Source organism: Hippoglossus stenolepis, chromosome 11, assembly GCF_022539355.2.
Source record: "Hippoglossus stenolepis isolate QCI-W04-F060 chromosome 11, HSTE1.2, whole genome shotgun sequence".
NCBI lineage: Eukaryota > Metazoa > Chordata > Actinopteri > Pleuronectiformes > Pleuronectidae > Hippoglossus > Hippoglossus stenolepis.
The window spans coordinates 25160064-25175513 of record NC_061493.1 but is presented as its reverse complement, the minus strand read 5'-3'; the positions used below and the strand labels follow the sequence as shown (position 1 = coordinate 25175513).

At 43.9% G+C, this 15450-nt stretch overlaps 2 protein-coding genes across 4 annotated transcripts in view; both read right to left on the bottom strand.

The window, feature by feature from the left end:
• Positions 1 to 47: 47 nt before the first annotated feature.
• puf60a (poly-U binding splicing factor a) lies at positions 48 to 13231 on the bottom strand. Of its 3 annotated transcripts, XM_035169690.2 has the most exons (10): positions 12622 to 13231; positions 10611 to 10703; positions 10319 to 10369; positions 10081 to 10242; positions 9676 to 9768; positions 8131 to 8344; positions 7253 to 7443; positions 5119 to 5233; positions 1257 to 1495; positions 48 to 1087 (listed from the first exon to the last, which is right to left on the bottom strand). In XM_035169690.2, exons 1-10 carry the CDS (start codon positions 12694 to 12696, stop codon positions 788 to 790), a joined length of 1533 nt encoding a protein of 510 aa, XP_035025581.1. In that variant the 5' UTR covers positions 12697 to 13231; the 3' UTR covers positions 48 to 787. The 3 variants fall into 3 exon arrangements, with proteins under 3 accessions (XP_035025581.1, XP_035025583.1, XP_035025582.1); XM_035169692.2 differs by lacking the exon at positions 10081 to 10242; XM_035169691.2 differs by lacking the exon at positions 10319 to 10369 and having other exon boundaries at positions 10081 to 10269.
• Positions 13232 to 13956: 725 nt separating this feature from the next.
• afg3l2 (AFG3-like AAA ATPase 2) overlaps positions 13957 to 15450 on the bottom strand; it is a 16433-nt gene continuing 14939 nt past the window's right edge. Inside the window, exon 17 of the mRNA XM_035169670.2 lies at positions 13957 to 15450. This exon is cut by the window's right edge and continues 551 nt beyond it. The gene's annotated coding sequence lies outside the window, so the exon portion shown is untranslated.

Sequence of the window (15450 nt, the reverse complement as noted above, 5' to 3'; positions counted from 1 at the left end):
ACCAATCAAACATCAGCATTAAATTAATAAAACAGCAGAAAAACTGCTTGACGTAAAAAAGTTTTATTGACATATTTGATTGTTTGACTCATCGGACACGTGAACAAACTTCATTTCATTTCTCAACTCCGACACCAGCCCGACTTCAACAGGAACCTAACCCCATGAGGGAAGTCGGTCTGAGTTTGACTGTGATGATGTGTTCAGGAACATCCACGTTTCTGAAAGAATCTTAACATCTGAACCACGGCTGGTTTCATGTTTCAGCTCCAAACGCAGCGTCCAGAGTCTTCGAGCTGTCTCAGCTGGACCTGTGGGTGGGACCAGGACCAAGTGAAACCGTTTGCTGCAGCTGCATCAACAGCATTTACACAATTATTTACCATCCGTTGTCCCACACATCAACACATAGTTAACCAGGTCAACGAGGACGTCTTCAAACGTCTTTGTTTTCCTTTGTCCAACCAGGAGTCAAACACCTGTTTCAGTTACTGGGACTGATCCCTGAATCATTGATGGTTTGAGAGACTGTGTGGTGATTGGATGAGTCATTAGTCATTTACAACATGTCAAGATTAAGAACTATAATGTGACACAGGAACACGACAAGTCCAGACCTAAAGATCAGTCAGTTGATCATCAGCAGGGAATTATTTGTGATTTCAAGTTGAAACCAGCAGAATGATCCTTTAGGTTCAAACTTTTCTGGAGACAAACACCAATAAAAACTCTGACAGGTAAGAGAGGCATCTAAACTACACTGAGTTTGTACATGTTTACACGTGTTCTATGCCGACAGGTCACTGTTCTCGAATCGTTCCTGGTCGTATACCTCTGCCACCACCTTGCGTCCTCCGAACCAGCGGTGGTTCAGCGCCTGGATGGCTCCATTCATCTCGGCTGCGTCCGAAAACATAACAAAGATCTTAACAATAACCTCGGCATCGTCCTCCTCGCCCTGACGCTCCTGGTAGATGACGACGCGCTTCACCTGGCCAAACGTCCCACACTCCTCAGTCACCTCGCCCTCCAGGTCATCGTCGATGTCGTCGGGCCCGACCATGTTCCTCAGGACCATCACGGTCGACTGACGGAGGAGAGACGCTTTTAGAATCTACATTTTGTTGTTTGTTCAAATAATTCGTTTTCAATAAAGTTACAAATAAAAGTTTGAGTTTCATTTTTTAACGTCAGAAAAAATCCACACGTCCCAGAGTCAAGATCAACACATTAAAAGTCTAGATGAGAACCAGTACCTCCTGCTTGCGGAGCAGTTTCCTCATCACCATGTGTCTTGCGTTGCTGCCGCTGATGCTCATGTGCTCCTGCTCGCTGAGTGGCTCCGTGACTCCCTCCTGTTGCGCCTCTTGCCGACACTCCTCCTCCTCCTCCTCCTCTTTCCTCTCCTCAAAAGAGGCTTCTAGTGTCAGGGGTGTGGCCAGCACCGGGTTCACCAGACCCACCTGAGGCAGGCCAGGCCGAGCTGGGGTCACCCCTGAAACAGACACGAAGCAGGAAGCACAGGATGGTCAAAAGGGTGGTGGCGGTTCGGCCACAGGTGTCGCCCCATTCCACAGGAGGAGAACCTTGTACTGGTTGGTAGCTTCTCCACCGGAATGGAACTGGCCTCCGGCCTCTTCCACCAACCACAATATACACTGGGTCTACTGGTTTACCATGACTGTACCGCCCAACTCAAGAAACGAGTGGAATTAATACGGAAATGCAGACTGATTTTAAGCTTTCATTTTCTACCAGCAGTAAAAGCAGATGTCGACTCCACCCGCCTGCACTAGGTCACCACCCATCAAGCAGCTGTAAACAAGTGCACCCACAGACTTCAGTGTTAACCTGACTGAGTGACTCCAGTTTAACCTTCAGCTGCTGAATGATTCTCTTCTAGTCACGTTTGGAAACTCATACTTACTGTTGGTGCAGATATAATTTCAGGAGCAGTGAGGATCAACAAACCCACCGAATGAAATCAAATATATTCCCCCCAGCCACCAAAATTGCTCATGAATGTGTGTTGACATAACTGAAACTCCACAAATCACACAGGATCTGAGACTCACTGGCCAATAGGAATGAGGGGCTATGTTTAAAGGGAGGGGCTAGAAACAGTCCTCTTCACTTGGTTGGTCAGTGTGCAGCAAAGGGGAGGAGTTAAGAGGTCACTGTCGGTGCAAATGTTGGGGGTCGAGGAAGGGGGAGGGGGGAGAAGAGAAAAAACAGAGAGAGAAAAAAAGACAATAAAAGAGAAAATCTATTAGTTGAGACGCTTCTGACGAAGCAACACAAACAACAGGAACACGCTACTTCCTGTCTGGAGTCGTTTTCCTTCATGACTCGCAAACAAAATAAGTGATTTGAAAATACGATAGGAAAATTCTATGAAAACTATTTAAAGTGGCGTTCTGGTGACGACAGAACAGCCAATGAACTGCGTCATCGGAGGACAGGTAAAACGCTGTGGGAGGGACTGACAGGATAAACCTCGACATGTGATGCAGGGATAAACTACACAGCTCAGTAAAGTGAGGGAACCGTAAAGTTCACAGTGTGAAGTTCAACTCCAGAGATCAAAGTGTCCGTTAGAAGAACCAGTTCCTCTAACAACAGGTGAAATGGAGGCAGAAGCAAGACGAGCCCCAAACTGGGAATGTTTCTCATGTGGTGTCCACAGACAGCTGCTCTCTGCTGATCCTTCCTGACTCCTTCTACTTCTGGGTTCTGCTCCTCCTCACTGCTGGCAGCATGAGGAGCTCCCTGCAGCTCCACCAGGCTGCACAGGTAGTCCAGCTCCTCCAGGAGGACACATCCATACCTCTGGTCACAAGAAGGTTTGTGTCTCAAGAGCCTGGAGGAGACACCTGGAGACACCAGGAGACACCAGGAGACGTTACACCAGGAGACACCAGGACACACCAGGAGAGGTTACACCAGGAGACACCAGGAGACCATAGAAGAGCATCAACCCAGCAGCAGGTATCTGCTCCTTTGTGAAGGAGGAACAGGAGGAGCACTGCTCTACAAAATGACCTCCATCAGGCTACTGGTGGTCAGAAACACACTCCATGAGGAGGCCTGAGGGCCGACGTCCTCTAGTGGGACCTGAGCTCACAGCTCCATTCACCAGAGAACACCAGGACCAGCAGGTCCACCACTGGAGCCCCGTTCTCCTCACAGAGGAGAGCAGGTTCACACTGAGCACATGTGACAGGTGTGAACGAGTCTGGAGACGTCGTGGTGAACGTGAAGCTGCTGTAACATCATCTATGACCAGTTTGCTGGATCAGTGAAGGTCTGAGGAGGACGATCCTGGGAGGGTCAACAGACCTTCATGTCCCAGCCAAAGGTTCCCTGACTGCTGTTAGGTACCAGGATGAAATCCTCAGAGCGACTGTCAGACGCTGGTGCAGGGGCCCCCGGGTTCCTCCTGGTGGAGGGGACCCAGGGTTCCTCCTGGTGCAGAGGACCCTGGGTTCCTCCTGGTGGACCCAGGGTTCCTCCTGGTGCAGAGGACCCTGGGTTCCTCCTGGTGCAGGGGCCCCCGGGTTCCTCCTGGTGCAGTGGACCCTGAGTTCCTCCTGGTGCAGTGGCCCTGGGTTCCTCCTGGTGCAGTGGATCCTGGGTTCCTCCTGGTGCAGTGGCCCTGAGTTCCTCCTGGTGCAGTGGACCCTGAGTTCCTCCTGGTGCAGTGGACCCTGGGTTCCTCTTGGTGCTCCTGGTGCAATGGCCCTGAGTTCCTCCTGGTGGACCCTGGGTTCCTCCTGGTGCAGTGGCCCCTGAGTTCCTCCTGGTGGACCCTGAGTTCCTCCTGGTGCAGTGGCCCCTGGGTTCCTCCTGGTGCAGTGGCCCCTGGGTTCCTCCTGGTGCAGTGGACCCTGAGTTCCTCCTGGTGCAGTGGACCCTGGGTTCCTCTTGGTGCTCCTGGTGCAATGGCCCCTGAGTTCCTCCTGGTGGACCCTGGGTTCCTCCTGGTGCAGTGGCCCCTGAGTTCCTCCTGGTGGACCCTGGGTCCCTCCTGGTGCAGTGGCCCCTGGGTTCCTCCTGGTGCAGTGCCCCTGGGTTCCTCCTGGTGCAGTGGCCCTGAGTTCCTCCTGGTGCAGTGGCCCCTGAGTTCCTCCTGGTGCAGTGGCCCCTGGGTTCCTCCTGGTGCAGTGGCCCTGAGTTCCTCCTGGTGCAGTGGACCCTGGGTTCCTCCTGGTGCACTGGCCCCTGAGTTCCTCCTGGTGCAGTGGCCCCTGGGTTCCTCCTGGTGCAGTGGACCCTGAGTTCCTCCTGGTGCAGTGGCCCCTGGGTTCCTCCTGGTGGACCCTGGGTTCCTCATGGTGCAGTGGCCCCTGGGTTCCTCCTGGTGCAGTGGCCCCTGAGTTCCTCCTGGTGCAGTGGCCCCTGAGTTCCTCCTGGTGGACCCTGGGTTCCTCCTGGTGCAGTGGCCCCTGAGTTCCTCCTGGTGCATTGACCCTCATGTTCCTCTGACCTAAATCCAGTTGAGCACCTATTGGACGTCATGTATCGGTGCATCCGACGCCACCAACTCTGTCCACAGTCCAGGAGGTGATGATCCAGGTCTGGGAGGTGATGATCCAGGTCTGGGAGGTGATGATCCAGGTCTGGGAGGTGATGATCCAGGTCTGGGAGGAGAACCCCCAGGACTCCATCCTGCGGCTCCTCAGGAGCATCATGTCCAGACACTGTCAGGAGAACATGCAGGCAGGAGGAGGCCACACCCACTGAGTCACTTGATGAATTTCACACCAGTTGGATCAGCCTGTGGTTTCAGTTTGTTACTGGGATGTTCAGTGTGGTTTTGAATCCAGTCCTCAGTGGGTTGATGGTTTTAGTTTCCATTGGTCGTTGTTACGACATTTGGTTCTCAACTAACTATACAATGTTCATCAGATAAGATTTTCAACTTGAATCATTCATTAAGATTTGATGTGTGATTTAAGTGTCCCTTAGTTTTTTGAGCAGTGTATTATCAGATTCAAGACTGTGATTGGCTGCATGACAAGACTTTAGTCAGGAAAGCTTTAATGTGATTGGACAGCAGGACATCTTGGTAACAAGGGGGGGGGGGTTGCATGTGGATGGCGTTGTAGATGCTCCTACCCGTGATGACACCTGGAGCCTGGGCGGCCATGACAGCCTGAGGAAGTCCTCCAAGCTGTTGAGAGAGGAGCGCCGGTCCAGCCAGAGCTCCAAGAACCGATGTTCCCACTGTCTCCTGAACGCACCACAGAACAGAGTATACTCACTACTGTGGACAAATATTTATAAAACAAATATATACAATAGGGCTGCTCGATTATGGCAAAAATCATAATCACAATTATTTAACATGAGAATTGTCTTTGGAAACATCAAACACTTATTGAACTTTAAGGAAAAATAAATCATTTTGGCGCCAAGTTAACAGATTCGAGTGTCGACACTGAGCGAGCGGCTCGGTTCAGCCACGACTCAACAAGTGACTCTGCTCCGCTGACGTTTCTAATCATCACATGTAGAACTGATCTTTATAAGAAACGGATAAATTCTTATTTATGTTCCTGAATAAACGGGGCGTCGCTTCTTCTGCCACAAGAAGTTAAAACACTGCGTCATAATCTGCAGGAGTGTGTGCGAGTGTGTGCGAGTGTGTGTGTGTGTGTGTGTGTGTGTGTGTGTGTTCGTCTCGTCTAAACTGACCATCACATTTATTTATTTATTAATCGATGATGCCGGATCATGAATCCAGATCGATCTGGTCACTTTAACCCTGACATCCTGTCTCTGAGCGGCAGGCCTCGTCTTGTGTGTGGCAGGTGTCTCATAAACTCTCGAGTGATTCAAACAAACACAAAGTGAACTTCAGTCCTTTACGTGTCCTGATAACTTCTGAGTAGTGTTGGTGTTTATTGTTAACGTGTAAAGTGAGGAAGGTCAGTGGGGGAACATGCAGCAGGGTAACGCAGCATGGGACAAGGGTACCAGGTCTATAATGTGTGAGAGCATTTACAGTCGTTACCAGAAACCTCACATTGTTGTGCGAACAACAGACAGACTCGGGATAATAATCGTTTAATCTCGATAACTTTGTTTTCATAATTGTTGGAAGCCATAATCATAATTGAAATTCAATTAATCGCCCAGCCCTAATATACAAGTCGATGTCTGCATGGAGCATAAAACATGAAAGAAATGATATCAAATGTCCTTTTTCATCTGCAGCCTGTAACTATTCTGTGTTCTCTACTGTGAGGAACCTGTTCTGTGTTCCAGGACAGTCTTCTTCCACCTGAGCTTTATTATGAAAATCAGAAACATCCTGTCTCAATGGGAAGGTGAATTATTAGTTTGTGTATTCGTTACTTATACACTGGATGACTGTAATTCTTTACAATCAGGAGGTCACAGTAAACCACTCTGCATCAGCTCCCTGATATTGTGGTTTAAATAAATCATCCATCCATTTTCCTCCACTTCTCTGAGGTCCGGTGACAGCAGGTTAATCTGTCAGAAAGTGTTCCAGATGTTCTTCTCCTCAGCAACACTTTGCGGCTCCTGCTGGTGGATCCCGAGGTTTTCTTGGTCAGAGAGGATGTATGATCCCTGCAGGGAGTTCTGGGTTAGGTTGTAACAGTAGTGGTGAAAAGGGGTATCCCTGGCAGAGTCCAACACCCACAGGGACTGTGTTAGACTTTGTGCCAAGGACTTGGACACAGCTCTCACTTTGGTTATAGCAGTATCACGTGGCCAGTAGCAATGGACCCAAAGGACTCCTGCAGTACCCCCCACAGCGTCCCCCAGGTGAATCCAAGGTCTGACAAGCAGATGGAGCCTCCTTTCCAGGACCCTGGAATTGATTTCCCAGGGAAGCTGAGCAGTGTGATTCCCAAAGAATTGGAGCACACTCTCCCTTCCCCCATTTTAAAATGAGAACCATGTGAAGGATGGGTTCAGGAGCTCCTGGTTCTATCATTGGACAATGTCCCAAATCCAGGTCAGTAGCTCTCCTCCCTGACTGAACAGTCTGGCCAAGCCTTGCTTCCCTTCCTGAGTTGTCAAACAGCTTGCAAGTTCTTTCTTGAGGCCCAAACTGGAACCGAAAGTCCTTCTTCATGATCTCCCCAAAGTGAACAAACAAGCCAAAAAGGCCTAGTAATTCAGCCTGACCCCCCCACTGTTGATGTGATCTTGAAAAATAATAATTAGCTTTGGTTGGTTTTCTTCTCTGATTGAGAGGCAGAGCTTCATGACTTACCTGAGCAGTGATTTTAGCGGTGGCAGCAGCAGCAGCCACGGCAGCTGCAGCAGGGAGTCCTCCAGGGGTTGTCGGTGTGAGGAGGGGCATGGGCGGAGTCACAGCCTTCCCGACTCGCAGGTACTGACCCCCCAGGTCAAAAAGGTTCATGGAGGCCACAGCGTCCTGAGATGACTGAGCCTTGTCGTACTCTGAGACCGAAACAACAACAACCATAAAGAACAAGACTGAAGACCCATGGGCCGTAACATTAGCCTTCATCATAAACTGCTGACTGTTGATTTCTGTAACTGACAGAGTCGTCTACTCCAATGAACTTTGACCTGAAGTTTAAAAGGCTCCCGGTTGTTTCTCTGGCATCACATCAACAACAGACAATTATTTTAATTATGAATGAAACTTTTTTCTTGACAAGTAAATAAATAATTGGTTGATGAAAATCAATGAAACTCATCTTCCACGTCAGATGTGGTCTAACAACAATTGGTATGAGAAGACAAAGACATATTCATATCTGAGAAGCTGCAACAAGATGGTAAAAAATGACGATTCCTTTTCCATTGATGAACTAATTAATCCATAATTTGTTTCTGCTCACAAGAACAGACATTTGGTAAAAATAGAATTTTTCACGTTTTGACCGAGCAAATAGTCAAATGAGAAAATCTCAGTTTAATTGAAGTTCATTGACTTGTTTCAAACGTAATAAACTGTTAAATCAGAGAACTGATTGTCTCCACATCAGGGTTAGGGTCACCCTACCCTACCCTCACCCTGACCCTCACCCTGACCCTAACCCGATTTGTCTGCGGAATGCTTGCCTGATTCGTCCCGTGGTTAACGGATGGCGAATCATTATGTGATCATCATGTGCTCACCGATGAAGCCGTAGCCTTTGTGCCGCCCTGTAGTTGGCTCTCGGGCCAACATGCAAGACTTGATCTTCCCAAAGGCTTCAAACACACTCTTGATGTCATCGTCAGAGAGGTCGGGGTGAACGGACGCAATGTAAATTCTGTTAAAGGCTCGAGCCTCCTCTGCCAGCTGGTCAATGATTGGCTGAGCCTGACCGATGTTACTGGGCCTCCCAACCTGCAAGACGAGGCAGAGGGAACAACACCTGAGGACTGCCTGTACTGTACATGCATCCCCCTAAAAACAATATCGGCATGACACAATTTGATCTCATCAGCCATAACACCCTGGAGGAGATAGTATAACATTCAAGTTCCTCCCACAAGTTAACTTTTTTTTAATTGAATTGCAGGGATTCAACCAATAATATTTCTCTCAGGCCATTTCTTTAAAACACTGAAAACAGCTATGATGAAACCTCTTTTAAAAAGGAATAATTCAGATACCTCAGTAATAGAAAATGAGCCATATCCAAACCCCCGTGTTGGGGCAAAAGGGTTAGTTTCAGTTCAACACCTTGGCACAAAATAATTGTTTTGATTCCTGGATTTCGACCACAACAAACCTCTCATGAAGGTTTTTAATTATATTTATCGAAATACCGATAATGGAGAACTGTCTGTTTTACTTCTGCTGGATCTCAGTGCCACATTCAATACTGTGGCGACTTCGTGAAAACAAAAACGTGTCGCTGGGCGGCGGATGTAGGGCCTAATCATTTGAATGATCCAAAAATCACTGCAATCTGTAAAAATGCATTTAAACTTTTATGAAAGAAAAAGAAGATGAACTTATTGGACCATGCATCAATCAAACGGAAAATAGCAGGTTGCATAGCAAAGTCTTTGCGGTCAACAAAAAATACAGCGTCCCTACTCAAGGGCTTTTATAAACTATAACCCCCGCCCCTATCCTTAGGACCCATTTCCTGCCAAAGTCATATGATCACAAGTAAACAATAAATAACAAATAATACTCCCAAAATACAAACCCACTACATCTAATATCATAACCAAAATAATAAGGATAAAATCCTTCTTGAATTTATTTATGGCTCCTACAAATACTGTTGACCATAAAATACGACTGGACGGACTGGGGAGGATTCTTTGGTCAAGATACCTGAAATTAAGTTTGGACCTGTCAGAATTATGACAAAAGTAGTTTGAACTTACTTTGATATTACAGATGTTGAAAATTGAGCTTTGAGTATAAAACAGAAACAAAGATATTGTTTTGACAAGTCCAAATTATCCTTTATATATATATATCTTATACTGTATAAAAAATATTAGTTGTCACAGTGACAGTGGAAAGGTTGTTGATATTGTAAAGTTAATTCTGGATAGTCGAACTTGGTTAAGAAAGTGTCTGAAATGTGCTATATAAATTAACTTGCCTTGTACTGACAGTGTCAGTACTGGTCCGTACTGCACTGTACAGTATGGACCAGTACTGTACTGTACAGTACTGACCAGTACTGACGGACCCATCAGTTGTAGACTCACCTTGATGTTTCTTCCTCCCAATACGACAGAGTTCATCTGTTCCAGAGCTAGTTGTGCCGCCTCTGGCATCTCGTACTCCACAAAGGCGAAACCCTGCGGAGAAGAAGACAGAGACTCAACAAGGATCAATCAGCTGACCCCACTGACTCTGATACACCCACTATAAACACTCAACAACCCATAATGCAACTCTCTGTGTATCAGGCTATGGTTCACTGGTTCTAGCTGAGAGACGCCATGTGATGATCGTTAACACTTTTCACACCTCAGATGTTCAGAACGATCAAACACGAGGAACCATCTTGGTTCTTCCCGGGTTCTAAACATAGCATTTCCTCCCTGAGCTGAAAAAAGTGGAACAAAAGTGTGAGATTATTGGACGAGCTGTGTTCGCTGACGTGTGACCTTGTGTTTCATGGTGACTGAGTCCCATGACATGTCGATACTTTTGATTGGTCCAAACGGAGCAAAGGCCTGTCTGATGGTGTCCTCCCCCAGCTCGTAGTAAATGGAGCCCACGTAAACTCGACACATGATGGCCAGAGCTCTCTGACGCTGAGCCGCCACCTGAACACAGACGACCGCCAACATCAGCTGATTCAAAGACACAAAGAGGACAAAGTTCAACAGAGAGTTGACTTACTGACTGCAGAGGAGAGAGAGCGTCTCCGAGACCCATCGTCAGAGACGCCATCTGAGAGAAGAGGAGGTGAAATATTCATTCAGGTTGTTTTTCTCTTTCATGTTCCACTTTTCATTCAAATCAACTGTCGATTAAAAAGTTTAATTTATGTGGTGGTGAACATCAAAATGTAAGTAATTTCTGCTGCTTCAGCTGGTGCAGATTTTTTTAACTTTTAACCTTTTACAGAACTTTCTGCACATGGAGACAAATCACTGACAACCGTAGATAATAAAGTGTTTTCTGTTTCTACCTGGAGGCTGGTGAGCTGCTGCTGCTGCTGCTGAGCCACAGTCTGCTTGACAAGAACACTTTTAATACTCTGCTCCATCGCGTACTTCTTAGCCTGCACACAGATTATAAACAGGTACAGATCAGTGACTGTATATAAAGACCATCATGACTGTATATAAAGACCATCAGTGACTGTATATAAGAGGATCAGTGACTGTATATAAAGAGGATCAGTGACTGTATATAAAGAGGATCAGTGACTGTATATAAAGACCATCAGTGACTGTATATAAAGACCATCAGTGACTGTATATAAAGATGATCAGTGACTGTATATAAAGACCATCAGTGACTGTATATAAAGACCATCAGTGACTGTATATAAAGATGATCAGTGACTGTATATAAAGACCATCAGTGACTGTATATAAAGAGGATCAGTGACTGTATATAAAGATGATCAGTGACTGTATATAAAGATGATCACTGACTGTATATAAAGACCATCAGTGACTGTATATAAAGATGATCAGTGACTGTATATAAAGATGATCAGTGACTGTATATAAAGATGATCAGTGACTGTATATAAAGACCATCAGCGACTGTATATAAAGATGATCAGTGACTGTATATAAAGATGATCAGTGACTGTATATAAAGACGATCAGTGACTGTATATAAAGACCATCAGTGACTGTATATAAAGACCATCAGTGACTGTATATAAAGATGATCAGTGACTGTATATAAAGACCATCAGTGACTGTATATAAAGATGATCAGTGACTGTATATAAAGAGGATCAGTGACTGTATATAAAGACCATCAGTGACTGTATATAAAGACCATCAGTGACTGTATATAAAGAGGATCAGTGACTGTATATAAAGACCATCAGTGACTGTATATAAAGACCATCAGTGACTGTATATAAAGAGATCAGTGACTGTATATAAAGAGGATCAGTGACTGTATATAAAGACCATCAGTGACTGTATATAAAGACCATCAGTGACTGTATATAAAGATGATCAGTGACTGTATATAAAGACCATCAGTGACTGTATATAAAGATGATCACTGACTGTATATAAAGATGATCAGTGACTGTATATATAAAGATGATCAGTGACTGTATATAAAGATGATCAGTGACTGTATATAAAGATGATCAGTGACTGTATATAAAGATGATCAGTGACTGTATATAAAGACCATCAGTGACTGTATATAAAGATGATCAGTGACTGTATATAAAGATGATCAGTGACTGTATATAAAGAGGATCAGTGACTGTATATAAAGATGATCAGTGACTGTATATAAAGAGGATCAGTGACTGTATATAAAGATGATCAGTGACTGTATATAAAGATGATCAGTGACTGTATATAAAGATGATCAGTGACTGTATATAAAGATGATCAGTGACTGTATATAAAGATGATCAGTGACTGTATATAAAGATGATCACTGACTGTATATAAAGAGGATCAGTGACTGTATATAAAGACCATCAGTGACTGTATATAAAGATGATCAGTGACTGTATATAAAGATGATCAGTGACTGTATATAAAGACCATCAGTGACTGTATATAAAGATGATCAGTGACTGTATATAAAGAGGATCAGTGACTGTATATAAAGATGATCAGTGACTGTATATAAAGACCATCAGTGACTGTATATAAAGATGATCAGTGACTGTATATAAAGAGGATCAGTGACTGTATATAAAGACATCAGTGACTGTATATAAAGATGATCAGTGACTGTATATAAAGATGATCAGTGACTGTATATAAAGACGATCAGTGACTGTATATAAAGACCATCAGTGACTGTATATAAAGATGATCAGTGACTGTATATAAAGACCATCAGTGACTGTATATAAAGATGATCAGTGACTGTATATAAAGATGATCAGTGACTGTATATAAAGAGGATCAGTGACTGTATATAAAGATGGTCAGTGACTGTATATAAAGATGATCAGTGACTGTATATGTGGATCCAGTTACCTTCTGCAGCGCCTCCTGCTGGTTCAGGGAGAGCGGTGGCAGGCCCAGCTTTGTGGAGCTCTGTCCATTCTCCATGATGAGAGTTGCCCCCCCCCCCTGTCAACACCAGCAACACTGAGTACTTCACTACAGTAACTGAGTACTTTTCTTCAGTAACTTAGTACTTCTCTACAGTAACGGCCGGGTCTGTGTGACGTCAGATCTCTGTTCTGTGACGTCATCTCCATGTACCGATCATCACAGACTCCTTAGCATCAGCTAACAGAACCGTGTGTGCTGTTAGCTTAGCATCAGCTAACAGAACCGTGTGTGCTGTTAGCTTAGCATCAGCTAACAGAACCGTGTGTGCTGTTAGCTTAGCATCTCCTCTGTGTCTTCTGCGATCATCGATTAGCATCAGATCTGTTTTGTGTTTGAACAAACTACTTCCGTCTTCCTCCGGTTATCAGTAGCTTAGCATTAGCTTCTACGCACAGCTGATGTTTATTTTCGTGCCGCCGCCGCCATTCGGCCCCGAAGCTTTGATCAATAATCGATGGTTTCTGAGCTCGAGACGGTTTGAGCAGCGGAAACACCGCGGTCACAATCGTCACTTCCTTTGGAAGCGGCCTTCAAAGTAAAAGGCCCGTCTTGTTCTGTTGGGATCAGTCAATCAACATAAGACATTAAATTAATTTACACGAATATTAAATGAAAATACATTTAAATGTAAAACATAAAAGTTAAGAATTCAATCAAAATGTATTAACTGAAAAAACCATAATATATAATAGTTTGTCTTTTCTTATTAACCCATTTCATCATGGTTCAGTTGTTAACATTTCAATATCTCCGGAGGTATTTCCTGCCAAAGCGCCTCCTTTCTGTGGATCTACCTCACCGACCAGATCCAACTCGTCTCCTTCGCTCAACTATTTTCATCTTTTAATGTGTTATCTTGTTTTTATTCTTTTCTCATCTATAGCATTTTTCATTTCTATATTTGAGCTCTGATGTTGTGTGATCTTCATATTCATTTTTCATTGTTTATTATTTAATTCAATTTTTCATTTTTAACGCGTGAAGCAGTTTGTGACTGCCTTTAAGGTGCTTCGAAAATAAATTGTATTCTTACGATAAAATGTATTCATTGTTTACTAGCTTGATCAATATAATCAATACAATAAATATACCAAAATAATATAAATATAATCAATATATTGTAATCCTCATGATCGATCATCAAAACTGAATCAAACTAAATCATTTTGATTTATAGAAAATTTAAAAATAGAAAAGTAAAATCTGTATTTTTCACGCTGATCACATAAATATTAATGATCAATACAATCAATATGTTGGATATGGTTTGTTTTATTCAGTTTTTTACATTCTCCTGATTAATGAATCATTGTGCGATGACTCTCACTCTCAAATGTGGCAGACAAAAGCACTGTAGCTTTTAATAACTGCCACATTATTGATACTATTGATTATTAGAGTTGCAGCCTGATTGCTTTTCTGGCTTTATTTAAACATAAAACACACATTTACATTATGATTATTATTTAACATCATATAACACTCAGCTGCACACAGTGTAAAGCAATAGCTGATCAACTAATCAATATGTGATCAGCTCTGCAGGATCAGTGTCATGAAGATGAAGACAGACGTTCTCCACATCTTCCTGAACCTCGGATTACCAGGATCAATAATCATTGATAAATAAATGATAGGTCCTTTTTATTCTTTCACAAGTTCAGTTTTCTTTCCTTGGGGCGCAACGAAGAACGGGTTGTTTGTCAACAGCTGTTGTAAATTCTTGATTGAGAACCTGCGACAGTTCTACATCTGGTTCTGAACAGAGTTCTCCAGTATTTTGATGTAAAACAGTTCTTTGTATGGAAACAGTCTCACATTGTACTTGACATCCTAGAAGTATGTGCAGGATGCGAATGAGAACCTTGTTTGTCGTCATCGGTTAGTTTGAAAAAGGTTCTACTGTTGGTTCTGATTTGCAAGATTTATGTTTCAACCTGTAGAACATTAGGACCACGTACATGTTACATGTGAGGGCTCTAAAGAGAGAACATTCTCTCAATGTATTAATATTCTATGACTTATCTAGAACCACGTTGGAGCAAATGTTTTACGTCAAGGGAAAGTGTGGATTTGATGATACTAGAACCCTTGAAATGGAACAAGTGTTCACAGGCAGAGAATATTTGAGCTTATTTTTTACAAAGAGCAGTTCTCTGGAGAACAACACTGTGTTCTAGAACTCAATAACAGAGGTTCTAGAGGTTAAGTGTGTCAAGTGTAGTGACATTAATGGTGAAATTGTAAATTACAACCTTGTAGAACCCTGCTTAGGAACAGCTGTGTGATATCGAACTTGGTACTTAATATAGAGAAAACTTCTAGAACCATTGTTAGAGTTCAATGCACAAAAGAAATCAGTGGGAAGGTTCTAGAAGACATTAATGTGGTTCTACAGGTGTGTGAGACCCCAGCAGAGTAAATGTTAAAGGTGTAATATATCAGTTCTTAAAGACAAGAACGTATGAATCTGAAAGTTCTGCCCTTGGCGTCAACATAGAAAATAATACAACGTTTCCTGTGAGTAAACTCTGTGGTTCCATCAGGTGAAGGTTCTAGGACAAGATGTGTTGGTACAAGAAGGTAATTCTCGGCAGTCGGATTTAGGAGTGTGTGTTAAGAGTTATTGAATTGAGTGAGTTGGTTCTACACCAGATTGATGAAGTGACTGTAGAATGAGTGACAGTTTGTGTTGGTGGTAGAACCCAAACATCCAACAGAACAATGTGTTGATTTCATCAGGTGACG